Genomic DNA, 27,900 nt, shown 5'->3' with positions numbered 1-27,900 from the left:
TAACATCCTCTACACTCTTCATACACTACGTATAACTTGATCTCCCTGAAGAGCTATAATTTATTTTTATACTTTTAATAATACAAATGGAAATCTAGGTTTATGTTAAGAAAAAAAAGATAAAGGTAACCGTTTATTTTAAAAGTTATTTTTTTTAATATTGGTATCCTTGGGTGCATGGGTGGTTCAGTCAGTTAAGCATCCAACTTCGGTTTGAGTCATGATCTGGGGGTTCATGGGTTTGAGACCTGCATTGGACTCTCTGCTTGGGATCCTCGGTCCTCCTCTCTCTCTGCCCCTCCCCCGCTTGCACTTGTGCTCTCTTTATCTTTCTGAAAAAAATAAACATTAAAAAAATTAAATATTGGTATTTTCATTCCCCAAAGGAAAGTAACAACTTTTAAGGGACACACGAAAAAGAAATAATAAGATAGTGGTGTGCTGTAAAGTCAACCAAGCAGGACACAAAACAATACATTTTTAAAACAGTATAATTTGTAGTAGAGAAAAACAGAGGAAAACCTAAATATCTAAGCAATAAAAAACTGGCTAAGCAAAATCTGTCAAGACCAATCTAATATAATAACATGCATGCATGACAAATCAAATTTACTAGCATGGATTCATGATATAAAGCAAATTGATTTTTTTTTCCTCAATCATTTGAAAGTTTTACATAGAAAGACATTAGGATAAATCAATATTTCAGGTGGTCATCTTACTTTCTATTATCTTCTTAGTGAATACTTTTGGATTTTCAACTTTTCTAAAATTTATATTTACTATGTGATGGCAAAAACAGATACAAAAAAAGCACAGGATAATATTCTGGTTATATTTTTCCAAGAGTTCATTTTCCATTGTGAGATTCTTTATTTTTTTATATTCCTGTAAAAATGTCAGTTTTCCTAGAACTAATCAAAATAAAGAAAATAACTGGACTTTCTCTATTCATGTCCTGTCCTGTTTAACTTAAATTTTCTTTAATGTTAGTGATTATTGTTAATGATCATGAGTGAGTGATTTCCAAATATCTGTTTTGGTTTTTTCCTAGAAAAATTTATTTCCGACTAACTTTTCATGGTATCAAGAATAACTCCGTACTTGAAGAAGCCAAGTAGGGGCCAGGGAATACCCATCAGTTTGTAAAATATTTTTTAAAAGAACTATTAATTATAAAAAATATATATAAATCCTTGTTTAGGTCCTAAAATGTGTATGTGTAATCAGAAAACTGAATTTGCTCTCTTGAGCGATGAATTAGCTCACCAGCCCTTTGCTCATTTATTTTCCAGTATACATGCAGAGATGGTTAGTTTGCCTACAAAAAAGAAAGTGGCTGAAAGGACAGTAATCTTGGAGTCAGATTTGTGAAAACTCGGTGCCTCTCGTATTGTCTTTGCATCGCATTTATCCTCGGTGTATACTGGAAACACGTGGTGTTTCTTCTTGTAATGGCAGTAAACACACGTGTGAAGCCTTTACTCTATGCCAACCACGATGAGGTTGCCAGCATTATTTTGTTTGTTTCTCATTGCTTCTTCTGGCACTTAAAGAAGTGGAAAATGCATTCCTTTTTTAAAGATAAATTGCAAAATTTAACTTTGATCTCTTGCTTTCTTCAGAACTTTGTCTCTTTTTTTTTTCCCCTCTGACAATATTAAGCTAAAAACTATATGGTTTATTGCTCTCAGAGCTTCTTGTCATCTTCTCAGACCTTTTTCAAGACAGACAAATGAGTGGAAAGGAGGTACTAGGCAGTTTCCAAATGCACAGCATACAGGAAAAAAGCATGCAGGAACTTGAATGTGGGCCTAGTGTGGAAGCACAGAAAACTTTCACGCAATCACATCTGAGCGATGTGAAATGGGAGCTGGTCAAAAGGGTGGTATGTAATCCAGGCTTGGCCTACAGGGGGATTCCGCTCCCATCCTGCTTCCGGTTCCTTGTGGCATTTTCCACATAGTAAATGCAAAGAGGTGATCAGCCAGGCAGCACCTCTCAAAGGATAGACCTTACGGGCAGCATCTACTTGAGGCACCACATCATCCACACGCTCCTCACAGCCCTGTGTATTCACCACCTCAGTCTGTGCTGTGAGCAGTTGGCAATGAAGTTCTTGTTTCTTAGGGGTATGAGCAGGGCGAGCAGATTTCACCGACATATCTTCCAATTTTCAGCTTTATCGACTGATATGTCTTTTAGCGTGTTGGCAAAAAAATGTGAGAAAACTTGTTTACAGTCTTGATTTTGAGGGTAGAAAAGGAAATGTGAATTACAAAGTGAAGCAGGAAATAAAAAATGAAGTATCTTGAAATCAAAATTAACCTCCAAAATGTAAGCAAACAGAACATGATGGAGACAGGAATAAATACATGATTCAAAGCCCAAAAGCATTAACCACAAAACTTGTCTTCAATTAACCAAACTCAAATTGTCAAAAACCATTGTGTCAGAGTATAATTCTTACCAAAAAAGAAATAGATATAACTATTTTAAAAAATAACATTATATATGTACAGAGAAAAATAATTTTTAAATCCACTAAGGAACTCAAATTGGAAAAGTAAGGCACTAAAACTGGTAAGCCACAATTATTGTAAAGAGGCTACATTTGTTTATGCATTTATTCAGGCTATTAAGAGATGAGACTAACTCAAAAGATCGAGTTTTATTTTCTTTCAACACACTAATTTAGAATGGAAAATGGCAGTGAAGGGGAACTTAAAAACATTTGCATTTGGTGGTTTCAATGACCATATAGTTAATCCTGTGTTAGCAACAATTCTGTGGTTATTCTTCACTTAATAAACTTAAGAGTTACTATCATACTGGTCTGCCTCATTATGCCAGATTCCACAAGTGGGTATATCTCCCAAGTAAAATGAAATTGTTAAATATTTTAAAAACTTAAGAAGACTTCCAAACAGAATCAGGACTTCTCAGTAGATCTCAAGTGCTTACCTACAAATGTCTATGTGAGATACCCCTCCAAACCTCATCTAGTATGCCAGGATTACCAGATAGAGGGTGAAGGCAGGGGGTGCAAAGAGCTACATCCACATTTCCAATCTGCATGTGATGATATAGTCCTCATGGTTAGACCTTCTGCATCTCCTTCTCCCCTTCATTGGGAATTTTGGCTTAAATGATCATACTCTAGTGAATATTTACAAACCTAGAATAACACAACAAGTAACACTGCTGTGTTTTATACTCCAAACACAAATCTACAGATTGTGGCTGTATGTATATTCTGAAGCAACAGGTATTTTTTCAACAATGTCTCCCTCATTTGGTAATATAATTTATTTTCAATGGCAAAAGTTTTTTGTTTGCTTGCTTTTGTTTTTGTTTTTATTTTGTTTTGTTGTGCTTTACTTTTTAATGAGAAGGCAAAATCTTGGAACATGTCAACATGGTAATAATGAGGAGGCTCACTGGTCTTAAGAGATGTACGTCCTTTGTGAGGAAAGTGGAACACTTTTTGAGAAAAGAAAGAAATACTAAAGGAGCTGGTTCTCATTCCCTAGGACCTGGATTCAAAGTCATGCTGACTATTAATGAGAAACTTGCTACTATTATTCATTGATGTAGGTGTGTAAAGAAAAAAAGTTGGGGAGATAAAAAATTAATGGAGTTTGAAAACATGTGAGAGAAAGGAATTAACTAATGCACTCATTTGAAATGCCTTAAATCACTCAACTATAAAAGTCCACCTGGCTAGAAACAAATGAGGGAAAGAAATTCCATGATTTTCCAAAATGACAGAAAAGACAAAGATGTGCAAGTTTTTACTATTTTGAATTTTAGTTAGTGAAGGATTTCAGAATAATATATGGTTAATTAAAATACTACAAATTCATGCATTAACATTTAATCACTCCTTTCTATAGTTCTCATGGATGTGCTTAATTTGCTGTGCAAACCTTAATACATTAATATATGTCTTCTCAAAATAACTCAATATCCAGTAACCACTTGGTATGCCAAGATTGATTATGCTTCTACATGAATAGTTGGTAATAAAAGAACTTGCTCTTAGCATGCAAAGGTGCAATTCATTTTCATGTTATAGAATAATATGTCATGAATGGTAAACTGTAAATCCATTTTGAGAATTTACCCCTTGTATGCCTCCCATGATAAAGGTTTTGGACTTAACCCGTTCCTGCCACCTGGCAGTCAGTGTAGAACTACAGATTCTCACTTCCTTAAAACAATTCAACAAGCTCCCAGTGTTTAAATTAGATGACTATTCATACAGAGAAAGACAGATACCATATGTTTTCACTCTTATGTGAATCCTGAGAAACTTAACAGAAGACCATGGGGGGAGGGGGAAGAAAAAGTTACAGAGAGGGAAGGAGGCAAACCATAAGAGCCTCTTAAAAACTGAGAATAAACTGAGGGTCGATGGGGTGTGGGAGGGAGGGGAAAGTGGGTGATGGGTATTGAGGGGGGGGGCACCTATTGAGATGAGCACTGGGTGTTGTATGGAAACCAATTTGGTAATAAATTTCATATTAAAAAATAAATAAATAAATTAGAGGACTATTCATTCAAAAAACCTCCAAATAAATGCTAAATGGCAAAAAAAAAAAAAAAAAAGCCCTCTAGGAAAAGGCAAACTATTGGGAATTCATTTGAAATAGAAAGTCTATCTAATTCTCTGAGTATGAATTCAAAAGGAAAAAAAATTGAATAAAATATCAAATGTTCTTGCCTTAATGATTATTGCTCACAAGCATACGGAAAGCTAAACATTTATAAAACAGGAAAGCTGCCACCAGACCCAGTTTGAGCTACTCTAATGTATAAATCATCAGATTTATGAGAGATGGTTACCTTATCCTTAAGAGAAATCCAGATATGAAATCTAGGCAAAGTTTGTTTTAGTTGTCTATGTGATTCAATTTACATTGGAAGAACTCCGCTTTAGGGTTGGCTTGACAAAGAGGTGGAAACATGGCCTTGTTAGTCTTAAGATTCTTTGTGTCTTCCCTCAGAATCTTTCTTGAGATTCCTTTCTGATTAAAAAGGCTTACAAGCTGAGGTCTAGGCCCTTCTCTCCATGTGCGGAGCTTTCTGTACAATATCATTTTTAAATTTTTTTTTTTCAACGTTTATTTATTTTTGGGACAGAGAGAGACAGAGCATGAACGGGGGAGGGGCAGAGAGAGAGGGAGACACAGAATCGGAAACAGGCTCCAGGCTCTGAGCCATCAGCCCAGAGCCTGACGCGGGGCTCGAACTCACAGACCGCGAGATCGTGACCTGGCTGAAGTCGGACGCTTAACCGACTGCGCCACCCAGGCGCCCCTACAATATCATTTTTAGAGGAAACCATTCTGTGACCGCAAGGATTAGGCCAGTCAAACGGGGGATGTGGCCCTGAGCCTTAATCCTACTCAGTTGCTAAACCAACCCAAGTTCACATATGTAACACAAACCCTTCTTGTGTAGGCCACTTTCACTTGGGTATTGTGTCATTTTCAGGCCAAGATCTTCACAAATATAACAATGGAAATTGTTTAGTAGTCTTCAGCCCTGGTGACCTGGCGTATCCACTACGATGAAAGTACCACACAAACAAAACCTGAATTTATAGAGTCTAAAAGAGCACCTTCCATTGATAAACACTTCTGAAGATGGCTAGATGTTAGAAAAATAAAAGAGAAAGAAATAAACAAAAGTTCCATTGACCATATGGCTTCGATGGAAAGCCTTCTCAATGCAAATTTTCTAATATCAGAAATACTTATTCTTACACCTTTGCTTTCTCTATACCCTAAAAAAGAAACTATTATCATAAAAGTCTCCTCTTAGTAAGAAAGGCATCACACAAGGGCATACATTAGAGAACTCATTCACAGTAACCATGCCCCATACAACCCAGCCAGGTAAAATATACATCTTTCTAGACAAGCATTAGCTGCCTTTCATTTTTCCTTCTTAATGACTAGTTTTTAGTTAGAGCCCTCATCATCTTTCAAGTTTCAAAGAAGAAAAAACATAAACTACTTTCATTTATAAATGTATCCTCTGCATGCTTTTTATTCCCACACATAACAAATCTTTACAAATTTTCCAAAACTTTTTATTCCTTTTTTTCACTTACTCTTTACTAACAACTTTAATTTTTTTAATTGTTTCTCTCTGGTGTCCCCTAACAAGGCTAATATCTCAACCATTCCTCTCTCTTTCCCCACATTCATCTTTATTTCTTCTTCTCAAAGAGTTATTATTTGAAGTTGCTATCCAATTTCTTTTTTGATTCTGTTTCCTCCTCATCAAAAATGATCTTGAGGATGGTTTTCCACAGCTGAGGGTAACTGAAAATACAGAGTCATCTTATGTCCTTTTAAACTCAACATATTGCCAAACCTGCAATTTATCAGGAGCTTATTTTGTTAAAAATGCTAATGTTGGTATCTTCTCTGTTTGACCACATGATGCTATGGTGCAAAATGAGCCCTCCTATTTCTGATTACTGAATGCTGGCTTGTTCTAAATTGATTTTGCTCCCTAGAAATCTAAGAAATCTAATTACCAAATTGTATGGCATTCTAATTATGTCCCACAATCACAGAACTGAGAATCTGAAAGTCTTTATCTGAAGACAAACATACAACCTGTCCATCTCTGTCTCGGGAGAACGTCAGGTATGTGTAGTCTATATTAGTAACAGACAAACAGAGTCCCTACAAATGAGATTCCTCACGTGAAATACATAGAGAATAAATCTGGAAGTGGAAAACTTAAACTACAGAATTCAATAATATGAGATTAAGTACGGAGCTGGCCACTCCACACATACTAGGAAATACCTACAACAGAGTTCACTTGTTTCTTAAGCAACCCACATTTATGGTCTCTTACATCTAGGGTGTTTTAATGAATCATTTTTCTTCAAATAGGAAAGAATTCAGGATAATATATGGGAAATATATTGTCACTTTATATTAAAAACCTGAGTAATAAAAAAACCCTGAGTAGCTTCCCAAAAGTCACAAATTTGTTAGCAGAGAGTGAAAACAAAGAACATCTGATGTATATGCCTCCTTCAGAGCACCTCTCTAGAACTTCCTGTGCACTGACCTGTGATGTCTCCAATTCATGGGCTATGTTTTATACTCTATCATCTTATCTATATGACTATGTTTTATAAAAAAAATATATATTTCCCATAAAAACTCACTGAATTCTAGTATCTCCCCATGGATGTTTATAGAACACATCAGATGGGACTTGTATTAGGAAGGGAAGCTTGTGCTTTAGGAAAGTGGGAACAGTGCTGGTCATCAGGATCTGGATTGCAGTTAAGAACCCATCCCCACAGGTGGTGCTCTAAAATACAAGGAATTACAAGACATGTCTGTGGAGAGGAAAGGCAGATCATGGACCGAAGCCAACCTGGCCAAACATGAACCAACAGTAGAAAATAAGTGATCATAGAGACTTTCCAAAAATAGAGTTATAATTCCAATTCATCGTTCTTACTTCAAGCATACATTATCTAAGCTATTATTCCTGAACCATTATAAAATAAAATTTCTGCTCAAAAAAATGAGGCCCTTGAAAGCATCAAACAACACTAAAGAAAAGCTATCCCTAAAATCCTTTCCTTTGCTAAATCCAGAAAAAATCTAGAACAAATAGAACAAATGTCCATCATCCTCAATTCAATACAACGCCTGTCCTTTCTTGGAAACATGCTCCCATGAAGGATAAAGTATGAAACCATTTAAATATGTATAACTCACCAAAATATTCTGAAATTTTTAATAATTGGGTGAAAATCATTTTTACCATGCTTGAATAAATCACCTAAAGGCATTTTTGTCTCATCTCTTTATAAAATTCCCCTTGGGGATGAAAATAAGCTTGAAAAGTTTCAGTCAACAGTATAAATTGAGAGTTCGTGTTAAATAAGCCATTGAAAAGTACAGTTTAGAATAAAATTACCATCTCAGCCATTACCACAGGGCTCCACAGTACATTTACAATAATAGCTATATTTTGTAATAACATCATATTCATGTAATTCATACATTGTTTTCATTTTTAAATTTAACTAACGTGCTACAGGAGATCCTAAAAAAAATCCAGCATATTTCCTACTCTCACTTTCATTTTTCCAAGCCTAGATAATAATATAGCAGCAATTATCAATACTCTTGGGATGAAAAAACACAAAATTACTAGTGAAAAGATTAAGCAATAGATATGACACTCTCCTAAGCCCATTAATTTTTTAAAATATACTTTAAAAAAGGACAGTAAAACCTAATAAATAATTATAGTTGAGTTGCTCCAAAAACTGTATCTTAGCTCAGCTAAGCTTGGAGCCTTGAATCAGTCCAAAGCAAAAGAGTGAAGGAAGAGAGAAAGCGAAAGATTCTCATTAAGTGAGGAGGGCACTAAAAAAAAAAAAAAAAAAAAATTAAATTAAATAAGGAGGGCACTTACTGTGTCAGCGAAGAGATCATCGTTCTCCTGATAATTTGTCGGAAATTTCCTGAATCACTATTACATGCCAGGCCAAGACAATAATAACACAGAGAAAAGAATTGCTGGTCTTGTGGGTGATAAAGATAATACTTACAAGCATGCACGCATACTGAAACCCCAGACACACACACATACACATATTTAAAACCAGGAATTATAACACTGTGGGATGAAACATAATGAGGGGAAATACAGGATGCTCTGAGACAGTGGAGACCAAGCCAGTTTTGTGGGTGTCAAAAAAACTGAAGAAAGCGGCATCTAGGATAAGAACTGAAAGATATGTAGGTGCTAGCCAGTCTAGCCAGTGTAAGTGACAAGAAAGAAAAGAGAATTTCCAAAGCATATGTAAAATGAGACACCACTGAGTTCTAGAGACAGAAAGCAGTTCTCTTTAGTTTGAGAAGAGAAATTGAAGCAGGAGTCACAAGAAAGGGAGCAAAAAGAAACACAAATGAGGAAAGGTCTTATAGAGGAATTTGTATTTAATTTAAAGTCAAGAGGTCAAAAATTGCTCTAAAAAAACAATATTGACAATCTCTGCTTATTCTTTCCTGCATTGCTGATATAATCACTTGAGATACTAAATTTGGCATTATCTAGAACTGACAAATTAGTAATGAAATCAATTCTTGTTTCAGAGCTGAAACAATAATCACAATAGTATGTCTCAAATGTAGCATGGGACATAGTTATGTTACACAATGATCTGTTGTTTAGCTGAACTTCAAATTTACCTGGGTGTCCTGAATTTTTATTAAATCTAGCAATCATGGTCAGGTGGCAGTCAAGGAAAGACTTATTTGCAGAGTCAACTAAGTGGCACAAGAGTGATGATGGCTATGTGTGGCACCAATGATCCAATACCAGTTTGACTAATAGGATGTTTGTAATGTTTTTGAGAAACTTTAATGAAGATCATTCTGCCCAAAATTATATTTAAAACCCATAAATTCCTTTGAATCTGGTAATTGAGAAAGATAGTTTAATCGAACACAGATCAAGCAAAATTATTTTTTTCAAATGTTTATTTATTTATTTATTTATTTTGGGGGGGGTAGGGAGGAAGGGCAGAGAGAGAGAGAGAGAGAGAGAGAGAGAGAATCCCAAGCAAGCTCCACATTCAGTGCAGAGCCAGAAACGGGACTCAATTTCCCAACTATGAGATCACGACCTGAGCTGAAATCAAGAGTCAGATGTTTAACCAACTGAGCCACTCATGTGCCCCACAAAATTATTTTTCTAAAGAAAATATAGATTATTTATATGCAATGTGAAAAGACATTAATATTTTCTACATGTACATATACAAATATGCATATGCAATGTATATGCTGTATATGTATACTATGCCTTTCATTATAAAGATGAACTATAGATTTCAACATATGAAAAACAAAACACTATTTCTTAGTTTGGTCACTATGTATCAAAAAATTGCCTGCACGCCAGGTGGCTAAGTCGGTTAAGCATCCAACTTTGGGGCAGGTCATGATCTCAGGGTCCATGAGTTCAAGCCTCTCATCGGGCTCCATGCTGACAACTCAGAGCCTGGAGCCTGCTTTGGATTCTGTGTCTCCCTTTCTCTGTCCCTCCCCCACTCACACTCTGCCTCTCTCTCTCTCTCTTTCTCAAAAATAAATAATAAGCATTAAAAATTTTTAAAATGATACTCTTGACAAACTAATGCATATATTCATCCTTAAAATCCCATAACAATAATTGTTTTTGTCAACATCTTCCTTAAAAAACTACTGCAACAGGGGGGCCTAGGTGGCTCAGCTGGTTAAGCATCCAACTTTGGCTCAGGTCATGATCTCATGACCCCAAGCCCATAAGTTTTCAAGTTCCAGATATTAAAGTCCATTGAAAATAAAATCTCGTGATGATAAGCCTTCTGATTTTCAAAGCCAAATGTTATGGGGATTTGCTTTCTCAGTGTGGGTACCCCATGCCTGGGGTGCTCAGTGTGGTGTCTGCTCCTCTCCCTTCTCTGTGCCTCCAGTGCAGAGAGTGCAGTCCCTCCTATGGACAGTCTCATGGGTCAATTCATTCCCAATGGTCTCTGCCCCTCCTACTGTTTTTGATGTGCCCTCCTCTCTACATTTAGCTGTGGAAAGTCTGTTCTGCCAGTCTTTGGGACACTTTCTGGGTTATTTACACTGATGTGGGTGTTACCTACGTGTATCCATGGAATAAGATGAGTTTAGGATCCTTCCATCTTCCAGAGAAGTCCTCTACTACTCACCATAGCTTGCATAGTCCAGTAAAAAGAAGATTTCTTCTGCTTGGCCATAGCAACCTTCCTAATTGCACCATCTTAAACAGGGAAATGATACGGTCAAATTACACACTGTTTACAATGTGATTCTGATTGCTATTTAGAGAATGTATAGGAAGTGAGCAAAAGTGGGATTGGTGGATTATTTAGGAAGTGACCCTGTTGGCATGGTGTGAAAGTACTTGGGTTTAGAACCAGAACTTCAGCAGCAGAGATGGAGAGAGGTGGGCAGATTGGAGAAAAGAGAGTCCAAGGAGAATTCTTAGGTTTGAGAAGAGGGCTGAGTGAAAAGATGTAGGCTGAAGGTACAAATTTGAGTGTTGCCAGCATATTGGTAATTCTTAAAGCCATAGGGAATGGTAGAATCACCTGGAGGAATACGCAGAAAAAAGGAAAGAGGACTCCTAATTCTAAGCCCTAAAACCCACAAACGATAGAGAAGGTAGAAGTAAGAGAAATAAGATAAAGCAAAGACTGAGAAGGCACAGCCATGAAGTCAATATATCCTAACTACAGAAGGAATCAGAGTTATGTCAGAATGAAAGAAAAACCACTGCTTAGATTTCTTATGACTTTTCCTGGCCTTTCTTCCTTCTTGATTATGTGAAAACTAAGCATATCTTTTGTACTTTCAACAGGATGACAAGAAACAGAAAACAGGTATGTTGCCATGCCCCAATCCTTAATCTCAGATCTCTGAGAAGCTTTAATTACTTTGATAGTTGAGGGCTTCCTGAGTAAATGCAATTCTGTCACTTTGTAGGCCTTCTTATGCTTGGTGGAGTGGATTTTTTACTAGCCAGTTCAGATAAGGTTTCTATATTGTCCAAAGTAGTTATGAGCTAACCTCCCAGAATTTCTTGCTTGAAATTTTTGAATTAGTATGCATAAGATTTTAATTGTCCTGTTTCAACCATATAAAAATCATTATTCTTTTCTGATATTAATTTTTAAATGTAGTTTTAAATACAATTTTTCCCATTTAAAATAGTAGTTATTCACTGAAATGGAAAATGCAAGAGAAAAAATATTTTAGGGCTTGAGTTTATTGCCAAGCATAATAGAAGAAACAGATATTGCTAAATTGGAGAATTCACATGCATTTAGAACTTAATAGGGAAAACAGGTATTTACTTTAACGTATTCATTTGAATGTTAAGGAATTTGTCTACATCATGTTTGCATTTCAGCAAATTTCTGGTTTGGGCAAGACATAGGTGATACAAACAAGAAAAGGAACTAAGTCCTGACAGTAAGAATATATTCAGTTCTCTTTGGCTTTCTTTTTTCCTCTTTTGTGTTTGCTTGTTTGTTTCAAGTTTTTATTTAAATTCTAGTTAGTTAAAATATAGTGTAACATTGGTTTCAGGAGTAGAATTTAGTGACTCATCACTTACATATAACATCCAGTGCTCATCACAAGTACCCCCTTAATACCCAATGTGCATTTAGCCCATCCCCCTTCACCTCCCCTCCAGCAACCCTCAGTTTGTTCTCTAGAGTTGAGAGTCTACTTTATGGTTTGCCTCTTTCTCTCTCTCTCTCTCTTTTTCCCTCTTCTGTTTGTTTTAATGTTGGGACTGTACCCATTCCCTACCTTCAATTTATTCCTTTACTCTCTTCCCATTTTACTCTACCAATTCTCTGTGGTTGATGTACTAGAACCTGCCATTTCAGTATTTTCAGCCCTTGTTTTCCTGAGGAGCAACAGACTTAGTCCAATTCACCTTAGGACTTTTATTATGTGTTCTAAGTCCCTCTTTTTTCATGTATAAAATGGAGAAAATAGGCGTGCCTGGGTGGCTCAGTTGGTTGAGCATCCAACTTCAGCTCAGGTCATGATCTCACAGTTCGTGAGTTCAAGTCCCGTGCCGGACTCTGTGCTGACAGCTCAGAGCCCGGAGCCTGCTTCAGATTCTGTGTCTCCCTCTCTTTCTCTGCCCCTCCCCCCTTTGTGCTCAGTCTCTCTCTCTCTCTCTTAAAAATAAACATTATTTTTTCTTAATGGAGAAAATAATACTGACTTTACCAAGTTGATCCACAAAGTAATGAAAACTCCTAGAAATATCTAAGGTAATATCACCGTAATAATAAACAAACATTAGGACTTTCCCTCCTTTTCTCCTTAGAGGTTCTAGATTATCTGTGGTTAGTTCTGTACTAATGGAGAAGAACTCCAACTAAAACCAGGGCAGTAAAAACTGTCCAAAGCAAAACCCAAACTCTAATTAAAGTAATTTAGAAAATTCAGTTCAACAGCTTGGACCACTCCTATGAGCAGGCCTCAAAATGTTACATGTAAAAAAGAAAGTAAGATTGGTTGAGCTTAATAAACTGTGAGGGAAAACCAAGCAAACCCCCTTTTTCATGAAAAAAACACAGAAATTAATAAACTGAGGGAGCATGTACAGCACTCATAAGACGTTAAGACTTCTCTTTTATCCTCTACTAGATAAAATGTCTCTTATTAGGATTCATAAAATAGTCACTGTGTTAATGTCAGAAATTATTGAAAGTAAATATTTTGATAGAAGAGAAGTTATGTCATTGTTAATATAGTTAGCTTGTATTCTAAAACGATATATAGCATGCTAAACTTTTGTTGTCCTAGGCTAATGAGGAGGAAATAGAGGCAGAGGTTGTGTATTAACTGTGAGTATATTTATGCTAAACAAAAGTAAAATGATGCCACAATGCACTCAGTGGTTGTGATTTGCAGTAGTTTGTTCTAAAGGTAGAGGAAATAGATATTAAAAAAATATATGGAAACAAACGAAAATGAAAATACAACAATCCAAATGCTTTGGGACGCAGCGAAGGCAGTCCTGAGAGGAAAATACATTGCAATCCAGGCCTATCTCAAGAAACAAGAAAAATCCCAAATACAAAATCTAACAGCACACCTAAAGGAAATAGAAGCAGAACAGCAAAGGCAGCCTAAACCCAGCAGAAGAAGAGAAATAATAAAGATCAGAGCAGAAATAAACAATATAGAATCTAAAAAAACTGTAGAGCAGATCAACGAAACCAAGAGTTGTGTTTTTTGAAAAAATTAACAAAACTGACAAACCTCTAGCCAGGCTTCTCAAAAAGAAAAGGGAGATGACCCAAATAGATAAAATCATGAATGAAAATGGAATTATTACAACCAATCCCTCAGAGATACAAACAATTATCAGGGAATACTATGAAAAATTATATGCCAACAAATTGGACAACCTGGAAGAAATGGACAAATTCCTGAACACCCACACTCTTCCAAAACTCAATCAGGAGGAAATAGAAAGCTTGAACAGACCCATAACCAGTGAAGACATTGAATCGGTTATCAAAAATCTCCCAACAAATAAGAGTCCAGGACCAGATGGCTTCCCAGGGGAGTTCTACCAGACGTTTAAAGCAGAGATAATACTTATCCTTCTCAAGCTATTCCAAGAAATAGAAAGGGAAGGAAAACTTCCAGACTCATTCTATGAAGCCAGCATTACTTTGATTCCTAAAACAGACAGAGACCAGTAAAAAAAGAGAACTACAGACCAATATCCCTGATGAATATGGAAGCAAAAATTCTCAATAAGATACTAGCAAATCGAATTCAACAGCATATAAAAAGAATTATTCACCATGATCAAGTGGGATTCATTCCTGGGATGCAGGGCTGGTTCAACATTCGCAAATCAATCAACGTGCTACATCACATTAATAAAAGAAAAGAGAAGAACCATATGATCGTGTCAATCGATGCAGAATAGGCCTTTGACAAAATCCAGCACCCTTTCTTAATAAAAACCCTTGAGAAAGTCGGGATAGAAGGAACATACTTAAAGATCATAAAAGCCATTTATGAAAAGCCCACAGCTAACATCATCCTCAATGGGGAAAAACTGAGAGCTTTTTCCCTGAGATCAGGAACACGACAGGGATGCCCATTCTCACCGCTGTTGTTTAACATAGTGTTGGAAGTTCTAGCATCTGCAATCAGACAACAAAAGGAAATCAAAAGCATCAAAATTGGCAAAGATGAAGTCAAGCTTTTGCTTTTTGCAGATGACATGATATTATACATGGAAAATCCGACAGACTCCACCAAAAGTCTGCTAGAACTGATACATGAATTCAGCAAAGTCGCAGGATACAAAATCAATGTACAGAAATCAGTTGCATTCTTATACACTAATAATGAAGCAACAGAAAGACAAATAAAGAAACTGATCCCATTCACAATTGCACCAAGAAGCATAAAATACCTAGGAATAAATCTAACCAAAGATGTAAAAGATCTGTATGCTGAAAACTATAGAAAGCTTATGAAGGAAATTGAAGAAGATATAAAGAAATGGAAAGACATTCCCTGCTCATGGGTTGGAAGAATAAATATTGTCAAAATGTCAATACTACCCAAAGCTATCTACACATTCAATGCAATCCCAATCAAAATTGCACCAGCATTCTTCTCGAAACTAGAACAAGCAATCCTAAAATTCATATGGAACCACAAAAGGCCCCGAATAGCCAAAGTAATTTTGAAGAAGAAGACCAAAGCAGGAGGCATCACAATCCCAGAGTTTAGCCTCTACTACAAAGCTGTAATCATCAAGACAGCATGGTATTGGCACAAAAACAGACACATAGACCAATGGAACAGAATAGAAACCCCAGAACTAGACCCACAAATGTATGGCCAACTAATCTTTGACAAAGCAGGAAAGAACATCCAATGGAAAAAAGACAGTCTCTTTAACAAATGGTGCTGGGAGAACTGGACAGCAACATGCAGAAGGTTGAAACTAGACCACTTTCTCACACCATTCACAAAAATAAACTCAAAATGGATAAAGGACCTGAATGTGAGACAGGAAACCATCAAAACCCTAGAGGAGAAAGCAGGAAAAGACCTCTCTGACCTCAGCCGTAGCAATCTCTTACTCGACACATCCCCAAAGGCAAGGGAATTAAAAGCAAAAATGAATTACTGGGACCTTATGAAGATTAAAAGCTTCTGCACAGCAAAGGAAACAACCAACAAAACTAAAAGGCAACCAACGGAATGGGAAAAGATATTTGCAAATGACATATCGGACAAAGGGCTAGTATCTAAAATCTATAAAGAGCTCACCAAACTCCACACCTGAAAAACAAATAACCCAGTGAAGAAATGGGCAGAAAACATGAATAGACACTTCTCTAAAGAAGACATCTGGATGGACAACATGCACATGAAAAGATGCTCAATGTCGCTCCTTATCAGGGAAATACAAATCAAAACCACACTCAGATATCACCTCACACCAGTCAGAGTGGCCAAAATGAACAAATCAGGAGACTATAGATGCTGGAGAGGATGTGGAGAAACGGGAACCCTCTTGCACTGTTGGTGGGAATGCAAACTGGTGCAGCCACTCTGGAAAACAGTGTGGAGGTTCCTCAAAAAATTAAAAATAGACCTACCCTATGACCCAGCAATAGCACTGCTAGGAATTTACCCAAGGGATACAGGAGTACTGATGCATAGGGGCACTTGTACCCCAGTGTTTATAGCAGCACTCTCAACAATAGCCAAATTATGGAAAGAGCCTAAATGTCCATCAACTGATGAACGGATAAAGAAATTGTGGTTTATATACACAATGGAGTACTACGTGGCAATGAGAAAGAATGAAATATGGTCCTTTGTAGCAACATGGATGGAACTGGAGAGTGTGATGCTAAGTGAAATAAGCCATACAGAGAAAGATAGATACCATATGTTTTCACTCTTATGTGGATCCTGAGAAACTTAACAGAAACCCATGGGGGAGGGGAAGGAAAAAAAAAAAAAAGAGGTTAGAGTGGGAGAGAGCCAAAGCATAAGAGACTGTTAAAAACTGAGAACAAACTGAGGGTTGATGGGGGGTGGGAGGGAGGGGAGGAGGGGTGGTGGGTATTGAGGAGGGCACCTTTTGGGATGAGCACTGGGTGTTGTATGGAAACCAATTTGACAATAAATTTCATATATTGAAAAAAAAAGAAAATAAAGGTAGAGGAAATCAACACATCACATGGTACATGGTAGTGAGTGTTTGCTAAACACAAAAGACCCAGAGCTAGTGCAGTCACATAATCGTTTACATCATACGTGATGACGTAACATCATCCATCAAATCAATGTTAATTTCAAAATTTGTTTTTGTGCTTTTAGTACTTATTTTGTAATTTTCTTTATAAAGAAACATATGTGCATACATAATTCCACATTTATGCTACTTTAAGTCCATTCTAGAGTTGGGAAAATCTTGTTTTCATTTTTTTGTTTAAAAGGGCTCCATACATTACTCAATTTCTAAAACATGGTCAACACAGCTGGCCATAAAACAAAAAGAGCATCATTCCCATCTGGTGGCAGACATCAAAATTTTGAACATAATCCCAAAACAGAAATTAATCTAATTCCAGACAATATACTAGTCAATTAAACTCCTATTTCACAAGTGGCAAACACAGTACTACCAAGAAATCCCCCATATCAGTTCAATACAAAGAATTATTTCCAATATAATAACTACTTTAGGTATATGCATCTACTGTAAAAAAAATGCAGCAATTTAAAAAATTTTACTATTAGCGGGTGAAACAATAAAAATACTTCATTCCAATTAAATATTAATATGTGTGATAAGTAAATTCCTAAATTAAAACCTCATTATATCTTTTCAAATCCTATTTTTAATATAAAATAAAGAGATTTTTAAATAAAAAGTTATGGTATTTTAGTTAGTTCATTCACCCACAGAAACTTCTATTAAAGATAGACAAACTAAAACATTTTTTCACACCAGAAAATTAGCATCCAAAATTTCAAAAGGGATTGGTATAGGGAACCTGGGTGGCTCAGTTGGTTAAGCATCTGATTCTTGGTTTCAGCTCAGGTCATATATCATGGTTCATGAGTTCAAGCCCTGCAGCAGGCTCCATGCTGGGCTGGCAGTGCAGAGTCTGCTTGAGATTCTCTCTCTCTCTCTCTCTCTCTCTCTCTCTCTCTCTCTGATACACCCCCCACCACCACTTGCTCTCTCTCTCTCAAAATAAATAATTTTTTAAAAAAGGGATATGAGAATTTAAAAATAAATATATTTGTTAAAAGGGTATGAAAGTTAAACACATTTAATGTAATTAATTTTAGCATATCGTTTACTCTGTATACAATTTGAACCCTTTGACAAAGATGACATAAACTATTTCTTGTAACATTGTGGTGTCACATTGAAAACCACCCAACCATGTTAATCTTTGAATCTCATGAATAAACCATGAATTAAGGTAGTTCTCAATAAAAGCTTAAGTCTCAGAAGTTACTTCATTTCAGAGTGTCAGTTTATTTCTGGAAATTTTTCAGTTTTAAACCCCCTGATTTTACATTTAAATCTCATGATTTCCTACTTTTAAATGCACCAAGGTAATTAACTATAGTTGTGAGTCACACAAAGATTATTCTTTTTATGAGGACTTAATATTAAAGGAAGCAGAAAACCAAATATTTTTTTAAATATAAAATTACATTTAAAAAATTTTTTAAATATTTTTAAGTATGTTAAGTTCTAATTATTTCGCTTTTGAAACAATTAATTTTTGAGTACAATTTTAAAAGATGTAACTATAGAAGCCACTAGAACCTAACCTAATAGAGGCCCATAAACATTGGCCTAATAGAGGCCAATGATAAAAGAAAGTTCCTCTTCTTAGGAGGTTCCTTCCCTAGTATGCCAATTTGGAACAGCTCATTAAACAGCAATGGTATTTTTTCAGATGCTCGTTGTTATTTAAGTTGCAGATTCATCTTTCTATAAGGAAATAAGGAACTAAATTCCAGAAAATTCCATTCTATTCTATTGTGATGGATTGAGTTGCATTAGTTTACTGAAGTTGAATTCCCATTAACTTCAGATGTTCCTGTTTTAATAATCTTTGATTAAATGTAACACACCATTCTTCTCTAAATCTGCATTAAAATATTTTTCTAAAGAAAATATCTAAAAGTTAGAGAGGGAGGGAGCCAACCATAAGAGACTCTAAAAAACTGAGAAGAAACTGAGGCTTGATCAGGGGTGGGAGGGAGAGGAAAGTGGGTGATGGGCATTGCACCTGTTGGGATGCACCTGTTGGGATGAGCACTGGGTGTTGTATGGAAACCAATTTGACAATAAATTTCATGTTAAAAAAAAGAAAAAGGAAATATCTAATGACTCCTTATTTTATACATAGTACCCATTTTCTAATAAGTGGAAAGCCATTATTAGCAGGTAATAAAGAATGCAGCATTAAGAGCAAACCTGTATCAGAATAATATCAGACACTTCATGAATCACTTTAATACACCATCTCATGTATCCTTTCAATAATTCTGAGACACAAATTATTATTATCTATAATCTACACTTGATAACACATTAAGTAACTTATTCAAGTTATCATTGGGAACACTGTACTTATAATCAGGCCCCCTTGACTCCAAACCTCTACTTCAATGGCATAAAAATAATAACAAATTTTTACATTAAATAACTATAAAATTAAAATGCATTTGATACAGGAAAAATAATCATCTTTTTAAGTTTTTCAAGTAAAAAGAGAATATTTTCCTGTTTTGATTTGTGGTTGTTTTGAACTGATGGAAACTCTATTTTTTTATATTTATCTTCTACCTAGCCACCTAACCCCATTCTCATATTAATTTTAAATACAATGATATCATAAAGAGAGGGTGTTATCTGTCCTATCCCTATGTTTACATGGTACATTCCTTTATTTTGAAAGTTTGGTCCTATTCCTATTTAGAATTTTTATTGGAAAAGTGTCCAAAATTCTATCAAATGTCTTTTTAGCATCTAATGGTATAATTTAGTGAGCTACTACAATACATTTATTTAGTTCCTCATATTAGGCTATCATTATTTCTTTTTAATTTCCTATTTTGTTATATATATATGCTGACATTTGAATATACTACTGGATGGTATGTACTTTTTTGGTTGTTGTTTTTTGTTTTCTTTTGGTTGTTGTTGGGGGGTTGTTTTGTTTTTTTGCTTTTGTTTTTTGTTTTTTGTGGGTTTTTTTTTTTTGCATTTAACCTCAGAAATGATACAGAACCATCATTGTCCTTTTGTTTTTTTTTTTAATTTTTTTTTAACATTTATTTATTTTTGAGACAGAGAGAGACAGAGCATGGATGGGGGAGGGTCAGAGAGAGAGAGGGAGACACAGAATCTGAAACAGCCTCCAGGCTCTGAGCTATCAGCACAGAGCCCGACGCGGGGCTCGAACTCACGGACCGCGAGATCATGACCTGAGCCGAAGTCGGCCGCTTAACCGACTGAGCCACCCACGCACCCCTCATTGTCCTTTTGTTAAAAAGAGTTATTTTAAAGTATTTTGAATTATTTAAAATAAAATTATGATTCTTCAAAAAGTGATTAAGGAGTTATCTTTTTCTATGGCTGAAATATTAGTTTAAATAACATCATGACTATCAGTTTTCTAAATGTCTAATAATATTTACCTTTGCATCCCTCTGTTCTGGTGCCTTTTTGGGGGTAGGGGAAAGAGTGAGAATGTGCACACTTATGAGAGAAAGGAGGGGAAGAGGGAGAGGGAGAGAGGAAATCTTAAGCACTGCACTCAGTGCAGAACCCAACATGGGGATATCTCTCACAACCATGAGATCATGACCTGAGCAAAAAATCAAGAGTTGGACGCTTAATTGAATGAGCCACCCATGTAACCCAGTTCTGGTGCTTTTTGATAACAGATCTTTAAATAGCTTTCCAATATGTATATGGCTTATTGTAGTTTCACCTTCTTTTGGATGTATTTTGGTAATTTAAGTTTTTCTAGGAATTTATTCCCATCCTCTATGTTTGCATGTTTCATCAGAGTTGCATATAATAGTCTACTATACTTTTAAAATCTCTTGTTCTTGGAATTATTTATGCTTTCTCATTCATAATCCTATATGTTCTTTCTTTATATATTTTCCATAATTTGTGCCTTGAAGAATTTATTGTCCATTTCAAAGAAGGATCAAATTTTGAATTTATTTAACCCCATTAATGTTTGTATTCTATTTTAGTGATTCCGGTTTTCTTTGTTATTCTGTTCTCCTAGTTTCTTTTGATGTTCTTTTTCTAATTTCTTAAGATGAACAATTAGCTTATTTTTATTTTTTTCTTTAATAAAAAAGGCATTGAAAGCTAAAATTTTGTAGTAAGCACAGCTTTTATTGGGTGTGTATATTTTGTTAGGAAGACATCACGTTTTTCATTAACTCATACAGTTTGCATTTCCCTTTGGTTCTAAGAGTTATCTAAGAGTGCTTCTTAATTTCTAATATATTTTTTAGTTTTCTAATAAAATTGCTTAATAAAGTGCTTAAGTTTCCTAATAAAACTTAGTATCACAGAATGTGGCCTATTAAAAATCTTTACTTTTTCTGAATTTATAAAAAGTTTGGGCATCTTGTTCAAGTACTAAACTTTCTAAGGTGAATCCTTTTTTATTTGAAATTTCATGATTTCCATAATGTAAAACTTCTCCAAAAGGAAACTTGCCATTTCAACATTAAGATAAAATGCAGCCTCATTTATTTTTATTTATTTTTACTTTTTTAATTTATTTTTTCAATATATGAAGTTTATTGTCAAATTGGTTTCCATACAACACCCAGTGGTAATCCCAAAAGGTGCCCTCCTCAATACCCATCACCCACCCTGCCCTCCCTCCCACCCCCCATCAACCCTCAGTTTGTTCTCAGTTTTTAAGAGTCTCTTATGCTTCAGCCTCATTTATATTATGGTTGGAATGAGATGGTTTTGTTGACTATTTTAAAAATTTTTTTTTTAACGTTTATTTATTTTTGGGACAGAGTTGTTGACTATTTTAAATAATAAATAGTAAATTCCTAATGTCATTTTTCTTTTATGACAGTGAATGAATTTTACTGAGAACCATTTAATTTCTGATATTTATTTCATTACTTATCTATCCCTCACAGAAAAACTGTAGGATAGTTACGGTCATACTGTTATTGAATACCGCTATGAACTTTATTCAGTCCATAAAGTTGTGTGTGTGTGTGTGTGTGTGTGTGTGTGTGTGTGTGTGAGAGAGAGAGAGAGAGAGAGAGAGAAATAGGGCTTCGATTTTCTTTCTCAGTTCCATCTTTAAAAATAAATATATGTTAAGCAACAAGTTTATTCCTAGTATTTTCTTATCTCTCTTTCTTATTCATATTTCCTTCAAAGGTCAACAATCATGTCAGTCCTATCATTAAAGGCTTTATTCTAGGGGAGGGAATGCTTAGTCCTGATAGCAAAGCCATAATGTTATATAGAGAAGTTTGTCTGAAAAGTCACATTTTGAAAAGAATCTCTCTCTCTTTTAAATCAGAGTAGGAACACTGAAAAGAAAGATAATCCATTTAGATATCAGAAGACATTAAAGGGATGTTAAGACTTGTTACAGTGTTAAATCACTATGTGAATTTCAACAGAGTTTTAAGCATCCTCCTGTATTAAATTAACACATATTAATTAAAATTTAATAAGTATAAATATTAATAACCATCATATTCATAAATAATATAACAATATACATTAACATAATATATAATGTTATATAATATATTATATAATATATAATGTAATAATAAATATTTTTAATGCATTGCCTTTATCTGAAAGGATTTAGGTAACTGGACTGAAAGATAAGGAAAAGAATAATCTTTAATTGTAATCTTAGATATACTATTCTTTAGATAAGACAAGTACAACAGCAAAATATAAATACCAGAACATTGTAAGACGTAAAAGACAGTTTACGTGTAATATTTTGTTTCCTCATGCGAGCTTCATTCCTATGTTTTTCCTTGACTTATACAGTATTGGTTTATAGCTAATAGAAGCCTGAATATATAGTCATCAAAAAAAAAAAAAAAAAACAGCAGACAAATGGAAACTACATTGAATCAACATTTACTTTATAACAGTCATTATGTTTTAATTATTGTGTTTCATTTAATCTGTATGATAAGGATTAAATAGACTGATATATAATCTGAAGGTAAAATTCTGACGCTAGGAAAAGGCAATCTGCTTTTTTTTTTTGTACGTTTATTTATTTATTTTGAGAGAGAGACAGAGAGAGCTAGTGTGGGAGGGGAGCAGAGAAGGGGAGAGAGAGAATCCCAAGCTGACAGCACAGAGTTGATGCAAAGCTTGAACTCAGGAACTGTGAGATCATAACCTAAGCCAATACCAAGACTCAGACACTTAACCTAACTGAGCCACCCAGGTGCCGTAAGGCAGTCTGCTTTTGAGTAGGCTTAAAAAGCAGATTGTTCTGATTCCAAAATACCTCCTCAGCCAGTCTTTCTCAGGTTATCTATGATGAAAAGCTGTATGTTTGTTATTCCAATACCTCATAAAGCAAAGCATTGTAAAATACAACAAAATGAATGATTCAAAAATTTAAAAGGATAAAAAATACAAGTCTAAATTGAATTATTAGATTAACACATATAAAATTATTCTGTAAAATGGTTATAAAAAGTCTAAAACACTTTCTATTTCCATACTTAATGCAGACCAATAACAACTCATGCATAGGCCTTCGTCTACAGGCCATAATCTGAGTGGCCAACATATTCCCAAATCTAAGATCCTATGAGCATTAAGTGTTTCTCGAAGAAATTTTGATAGAACTAACAAGAATCATGACCAAGTGAAAAGTGTGCATAAATCTAACGAAATGTTTCAACAATTACATACAAAGATGTCCTCTACCTAAACGACAGAACCTGTGACTCTGTTATCTTAAATAACAAAAGGGACTTTGTGGATGTGATTAACTTAAAGATCTCAAGATGGAGAGACTATCTTAGAATATCTGGGTGGCCCTGATGTCATCACAAGGGTCCTCATTAAGGAGAAACAGGAGATGGTAAACACTGAAGTCAGAGAGAGAGAGAGAGATTTGGAGAAAGTACTATGCTGCTGGCTTTAAGGAAGGAGAAAAGCACCACAACCAGGGAATGCAGGTGCACACAGGATGCTGACAAAGGGAAGGAATGTCCTCCTTAAGGAACACAGCCCTAACAATACCTTGGCTTTAGGAGTTCTGGCCTCTAGAACTAGAGAGTAATAAATGTGTGTTGTTTTAAACTCCTAAGGTTGTGGTAACTTGTTAGAAAGGCAATTGGAAACATATTGATTTTGGTCTGGGGAGTAGGGTGCTGCTATAACAAATACCTAAGAAATGTGGAAGTGGCTTTCGAATGGATAATAGGCAGAGGCTAGAAAAATTTAAAGAATTTTAATAGAAAAATTTAAGTTTTCCTTGAACAGACTCAGTAAAAACGGGGCTACCAAGGCCTTGCTCGCAAGGACTCAGAAGGAATTGAGGTACATAGTGGAGAAAGCCTCTATTATCTGAGAGGATATTAAAATCATCATAAAAAGACTGTAGAAAGGCAGGTGCTAAAGGAGATGCTAGTGAGGGCTCACAAAAAAAAATAAAGAACATGGTACTAGGAATTGGAAGAAAGAGTGACCGAAAGCTTGGATGAACTGTGTCCTACACTTACGCGGAAATCCAAATTTTACATGATGAAGATGGATATTTAGCTGAGGAGTTTTCCAGGGAGTGACCTGGTTTCTTCTCCCTGCTTATAGTAAAATGTGAGAAGAAAGAAAGAAATTGAGAAAATAACAGTTAAGCTAAAAGAAACCAGAACTTGAGGATTTGGAAAATTCTCAGCATATGTAGATTGCAAAAGGCACCGGAATTAGAAAACTCACTCTCAGGAAAGCATGATCTGGAGAGAAAGCCAGTTGTATGTCTGGATAACCTTTGGCTTGTGCCTTGGAAGGACTAAAAGCTCAGAGTATTCAGTCATACAGAGTGCTCTTTGAAGAGTTTAGGCATGTGACTGCTGGATCTCCAGCCATTTCAGCAGAGGCCAAAAATGAGATGGGATTATCTGGGAATTTTCTGTGAAGCAGCCTGTTTTCTAACAGAGTGAACCCCAGAGACATACAGGGGAGAACTACACGTTTCTGAAGAATGTTATATCCAGTGTTTCTACACTGCCAGTTTGGACTGAGAGTAACAGAAAGGATACAATTCAAAAGGGCTGCTGGACTCCCAAATGCTATAGACAGGAAATGTGCTGACAAAATATTCAGCTGAAAATATGCGCTACCCTTCATGAAAAAGGAATAGCAGTTCTTAGGGTGTAGAGCCGGCGCACAGGGCAAAGCCTCAGGCCACAGAGGAGTATTCGCAAGCTTCCAAAACTGAGGGAATTTGCTCAGCTGGATCTCTAAATTGCTTGAGATTGGTAACCATTTTTCCCCCTTCCACTTTCTCCCTTTTCAAATGGGAACATCTGTAACTATTTTCTTATGTCTGTGCCACCAATGCATTTCGGGAGCATATATTTTGTTTTCTAGTTTTACAGGTAACAGATGGAGGGGAATTTTGTTCAGGAACGGATTTTAACCAGAACCTTACCGAAACCTACTTTAGATGATTGAGATGACGAGATTTGTAATTTTTAAACTGATGAGATTTTGATGAGATTTTGGACTTGAGAAGATTCTATAATAGGTTGAGATGTTTGGGGAATCTGGGGATATGGTGTTTTCCATGTGGGAAGGATGTGAATTTTTGGTAGGGGGGTGGGCACAGGGCAGAATATGCTGAGCTGAATAACGATTCCCAAAGATGTCCGTGTCCTACTTCCTGGAAACTGTGAATATGTTATCTTAAATGGCTGTGATGTGGTTAAGAATCTTGAGATGAGATTGTTCTGGACTGTTTGAGTGGGCCCAGTATAATCACAAGGGTCCTTATAAGAGGGAAATATGAGGAGATGTGAGGACAGGGAGCAGAGTTCAGAGTCAGAGAGAGATTTAAAGATGCTACATTGCTGGCTTTGAATACGAAGAAGGCATCAAAGAAGGCAAGTGGACTTCAGAAGACAGAAGAGACAAAGACACGGACTTTCTGCCAGAACCTCCAGAAGGAATGCAGTTCCACCAACACCTTGACTTCAGGATTTCTGACCTCCAGAACCTAGGTAATAAATCTGTGATGCTTTAAGACTCCAAGCTTGTGGTACTGTGTTATAGTAGTTAAAGGAAACCAGTATGAAGGGCCTCCACTTAACTTGGTATACCTCCCTAAAAATATACCATAAAAACCTTGAATTTTCACATTCTATGAATTTCTGAGTTTAACATAGCAGATAATATGCTTCCTAAGGTACTAAAAGCTAACTTTTAAAACTTAAATCCTGAGGATATTTTTTTTTCTGTTGACAGTCATCTTGTGGAAATGTGGTGAATGTGACAACAGAAAAAATGGAACATTTCAACTTTCCAACATGATAAATTCTCCAACGTAAACTAAAGAAAAAGTAATACACTTTGCTCTTAAATATTAACAGTTCTTCCCAACTGTGCACTAGCATCTGAAAGTGAACTAGGGATAGTTTATTTAGACTTTGAATTCATTACTGCAAATGAGAGCCCCCTTCACCAAGGCCCCCTCTTTAATTATCTCATCAACCTAATTTCAAACATCATACGATGAGTTTGTTAAAAGGCACTTCAGAATGTTATTGGGCCATAAAACTGTCCATAGTTCTGGCAGTAACGTACATTCAGTAATCAGCATTATGGCATGATTTATTTGCTTAGAGATTTCTAAGGTTTTTGAAATGTTACCATATAATCACAATAGAAACATACACATGTAACAAAAGTGTTTCAAGCCATGCCTTACCTGTGTAACAAGTGGCTCCAAAAGCCTCTCCACTGTTAGTGTCCGGATTTCCAAACTTTTGGGGTCCCATTTTAAAATGATCGGTGAAGTTGCCGAAGTCATGCTCCCTATAGAAACACACATTACTGGTAAGAAACAATGATTACTGAAATAATCTGTTACCTTGGGGGTTCAAGATAAATAAATCACCAAAACTCAGAACATACTTGGAGGTTATATGTCTCGTTAAAACCTGTCAAATAAAAGATGGGGAAAGCAGAACTATGTGAGGCGGTGGTGTTGGAATCAGATTAAAACCCGAGAGCTCCTGATGACACCTGTGTGCATTAGACAAACTTCTGGGATTCAACTAACACGGAAATATTTCACTCACTCAATATTTAGTACATGTATCGATCTGCTATGTGCTGGGAAAGAGTTGGACCTTGACTCCAAGTAGTTTACGGTTTCAAGGTAGAGAGAGCCAAGGTAGGCAACACTTCTATCTCAGCGTGACCCAGGAATGCAGAGGGCTATGGAAAAACTGAGAAAAGACACCAAACTGGGGCTGGGAAACCAACAAAGATTTTCAGGAAGCACAGTAAATCTACCATGATCACCAGATGAGGGATCTATTTCATAACAAATAACTACTTTGTTTTCTTCACATCATAACTGGCCACTGAGGATATTATACTCCCTGTGGCAACTGAGTTTCATCCTCTTAAGTAGGAAAGATATTTTGCAAACTGAGTGATGACGGTTTTGAAAATTAGCTTGCTGCTATATACATACTCTCTGATTACTCACTGCATTTACATTCTTGTCCCATAAAATTAGTGTCTGATAAGGTTATTTATTTCATTCTAAAGCAATCCTCTCCTACCTAAGAACCACTGATGGGCGGGTAGCATTCTCCCACATATCAAGCACAAAATATGGCCCTGGCCTCAACAGAATAAATTATACATTCTATCAGGGGTGTGTTTCTCAGTGAGAAATTGCTCTTTGCTGAATACATTTCGACAACTAACCACTAGACAAGCAACCTTAGAATGTACAAACTAAATCTGAATCATTTGCCTTAATACCACCACAAATCACACTGTTCATAGCTATTCTCTTCTTTTGAATCAATGTCCCCACTCCATTCCCTCCTTATAAATCAATGTAGATGATTATTGCTATTAAAATTAACACGACAAAGAAAGCCTATCACAATAGGCACACGCCTCTTTACTGCACTGCTACAGCAAATACACCCAACAAATTTGCTTTGGCGGGGGGAAAAAAGGCAAAGATACAGTGTG

General features: G+C 35.8%; 1 protein-coding gene across 7 annotated transcripts in view; it reads right to left on the bottom strand.

The window, feature by feature from the left end:
• CTNNA2 (catenin alpha 2) overlaps positions 1-26,713 on the bottom strand; it is a 966,176-nt gene extending 939,463 nt beyond the window's left edge. For all 7 annotated transcript variants that reach the window (XM_047068620.1, XM_047068618.1, XM_047068619.1 and 4 more), the window contains exon 1: positions 26,612-26,713. In XM_047068620.1, coding sequence (XP_046924576.1) covers positions 26,612-26,713 — 102 coding nt within the window. The remainder of the gene's footprint in view (positions 1-26,611) is intronic.
• Between the last annotated feature and the right edge of the window lie 1,187 nt (positions 26,714-27,900).

The sequence above is a fragment of the Lynx rufus genome, unplaced genomic scaffold (genome assembly GCF_022079265.1).
Source record: "Lynx rufus isolate CCGP_SWC_20201006 ecotype Redwood Valley unplaced genomic scaffold, mLynRuf1.p SCAF_8, whole genome shotgun sequence".
Taxonomy (NCBI): domain Eukaryota; kingdom Metazoa; phylum Chordata; class Mammalia; order Carnivora; family Felidae; genus Lynx; species Lynx rufus.
The sequence above is the reverse complement of the archived record's forward strand: the minus strand, read 5'-3'. Positions and strand labels throughout refer to the sequence as shown.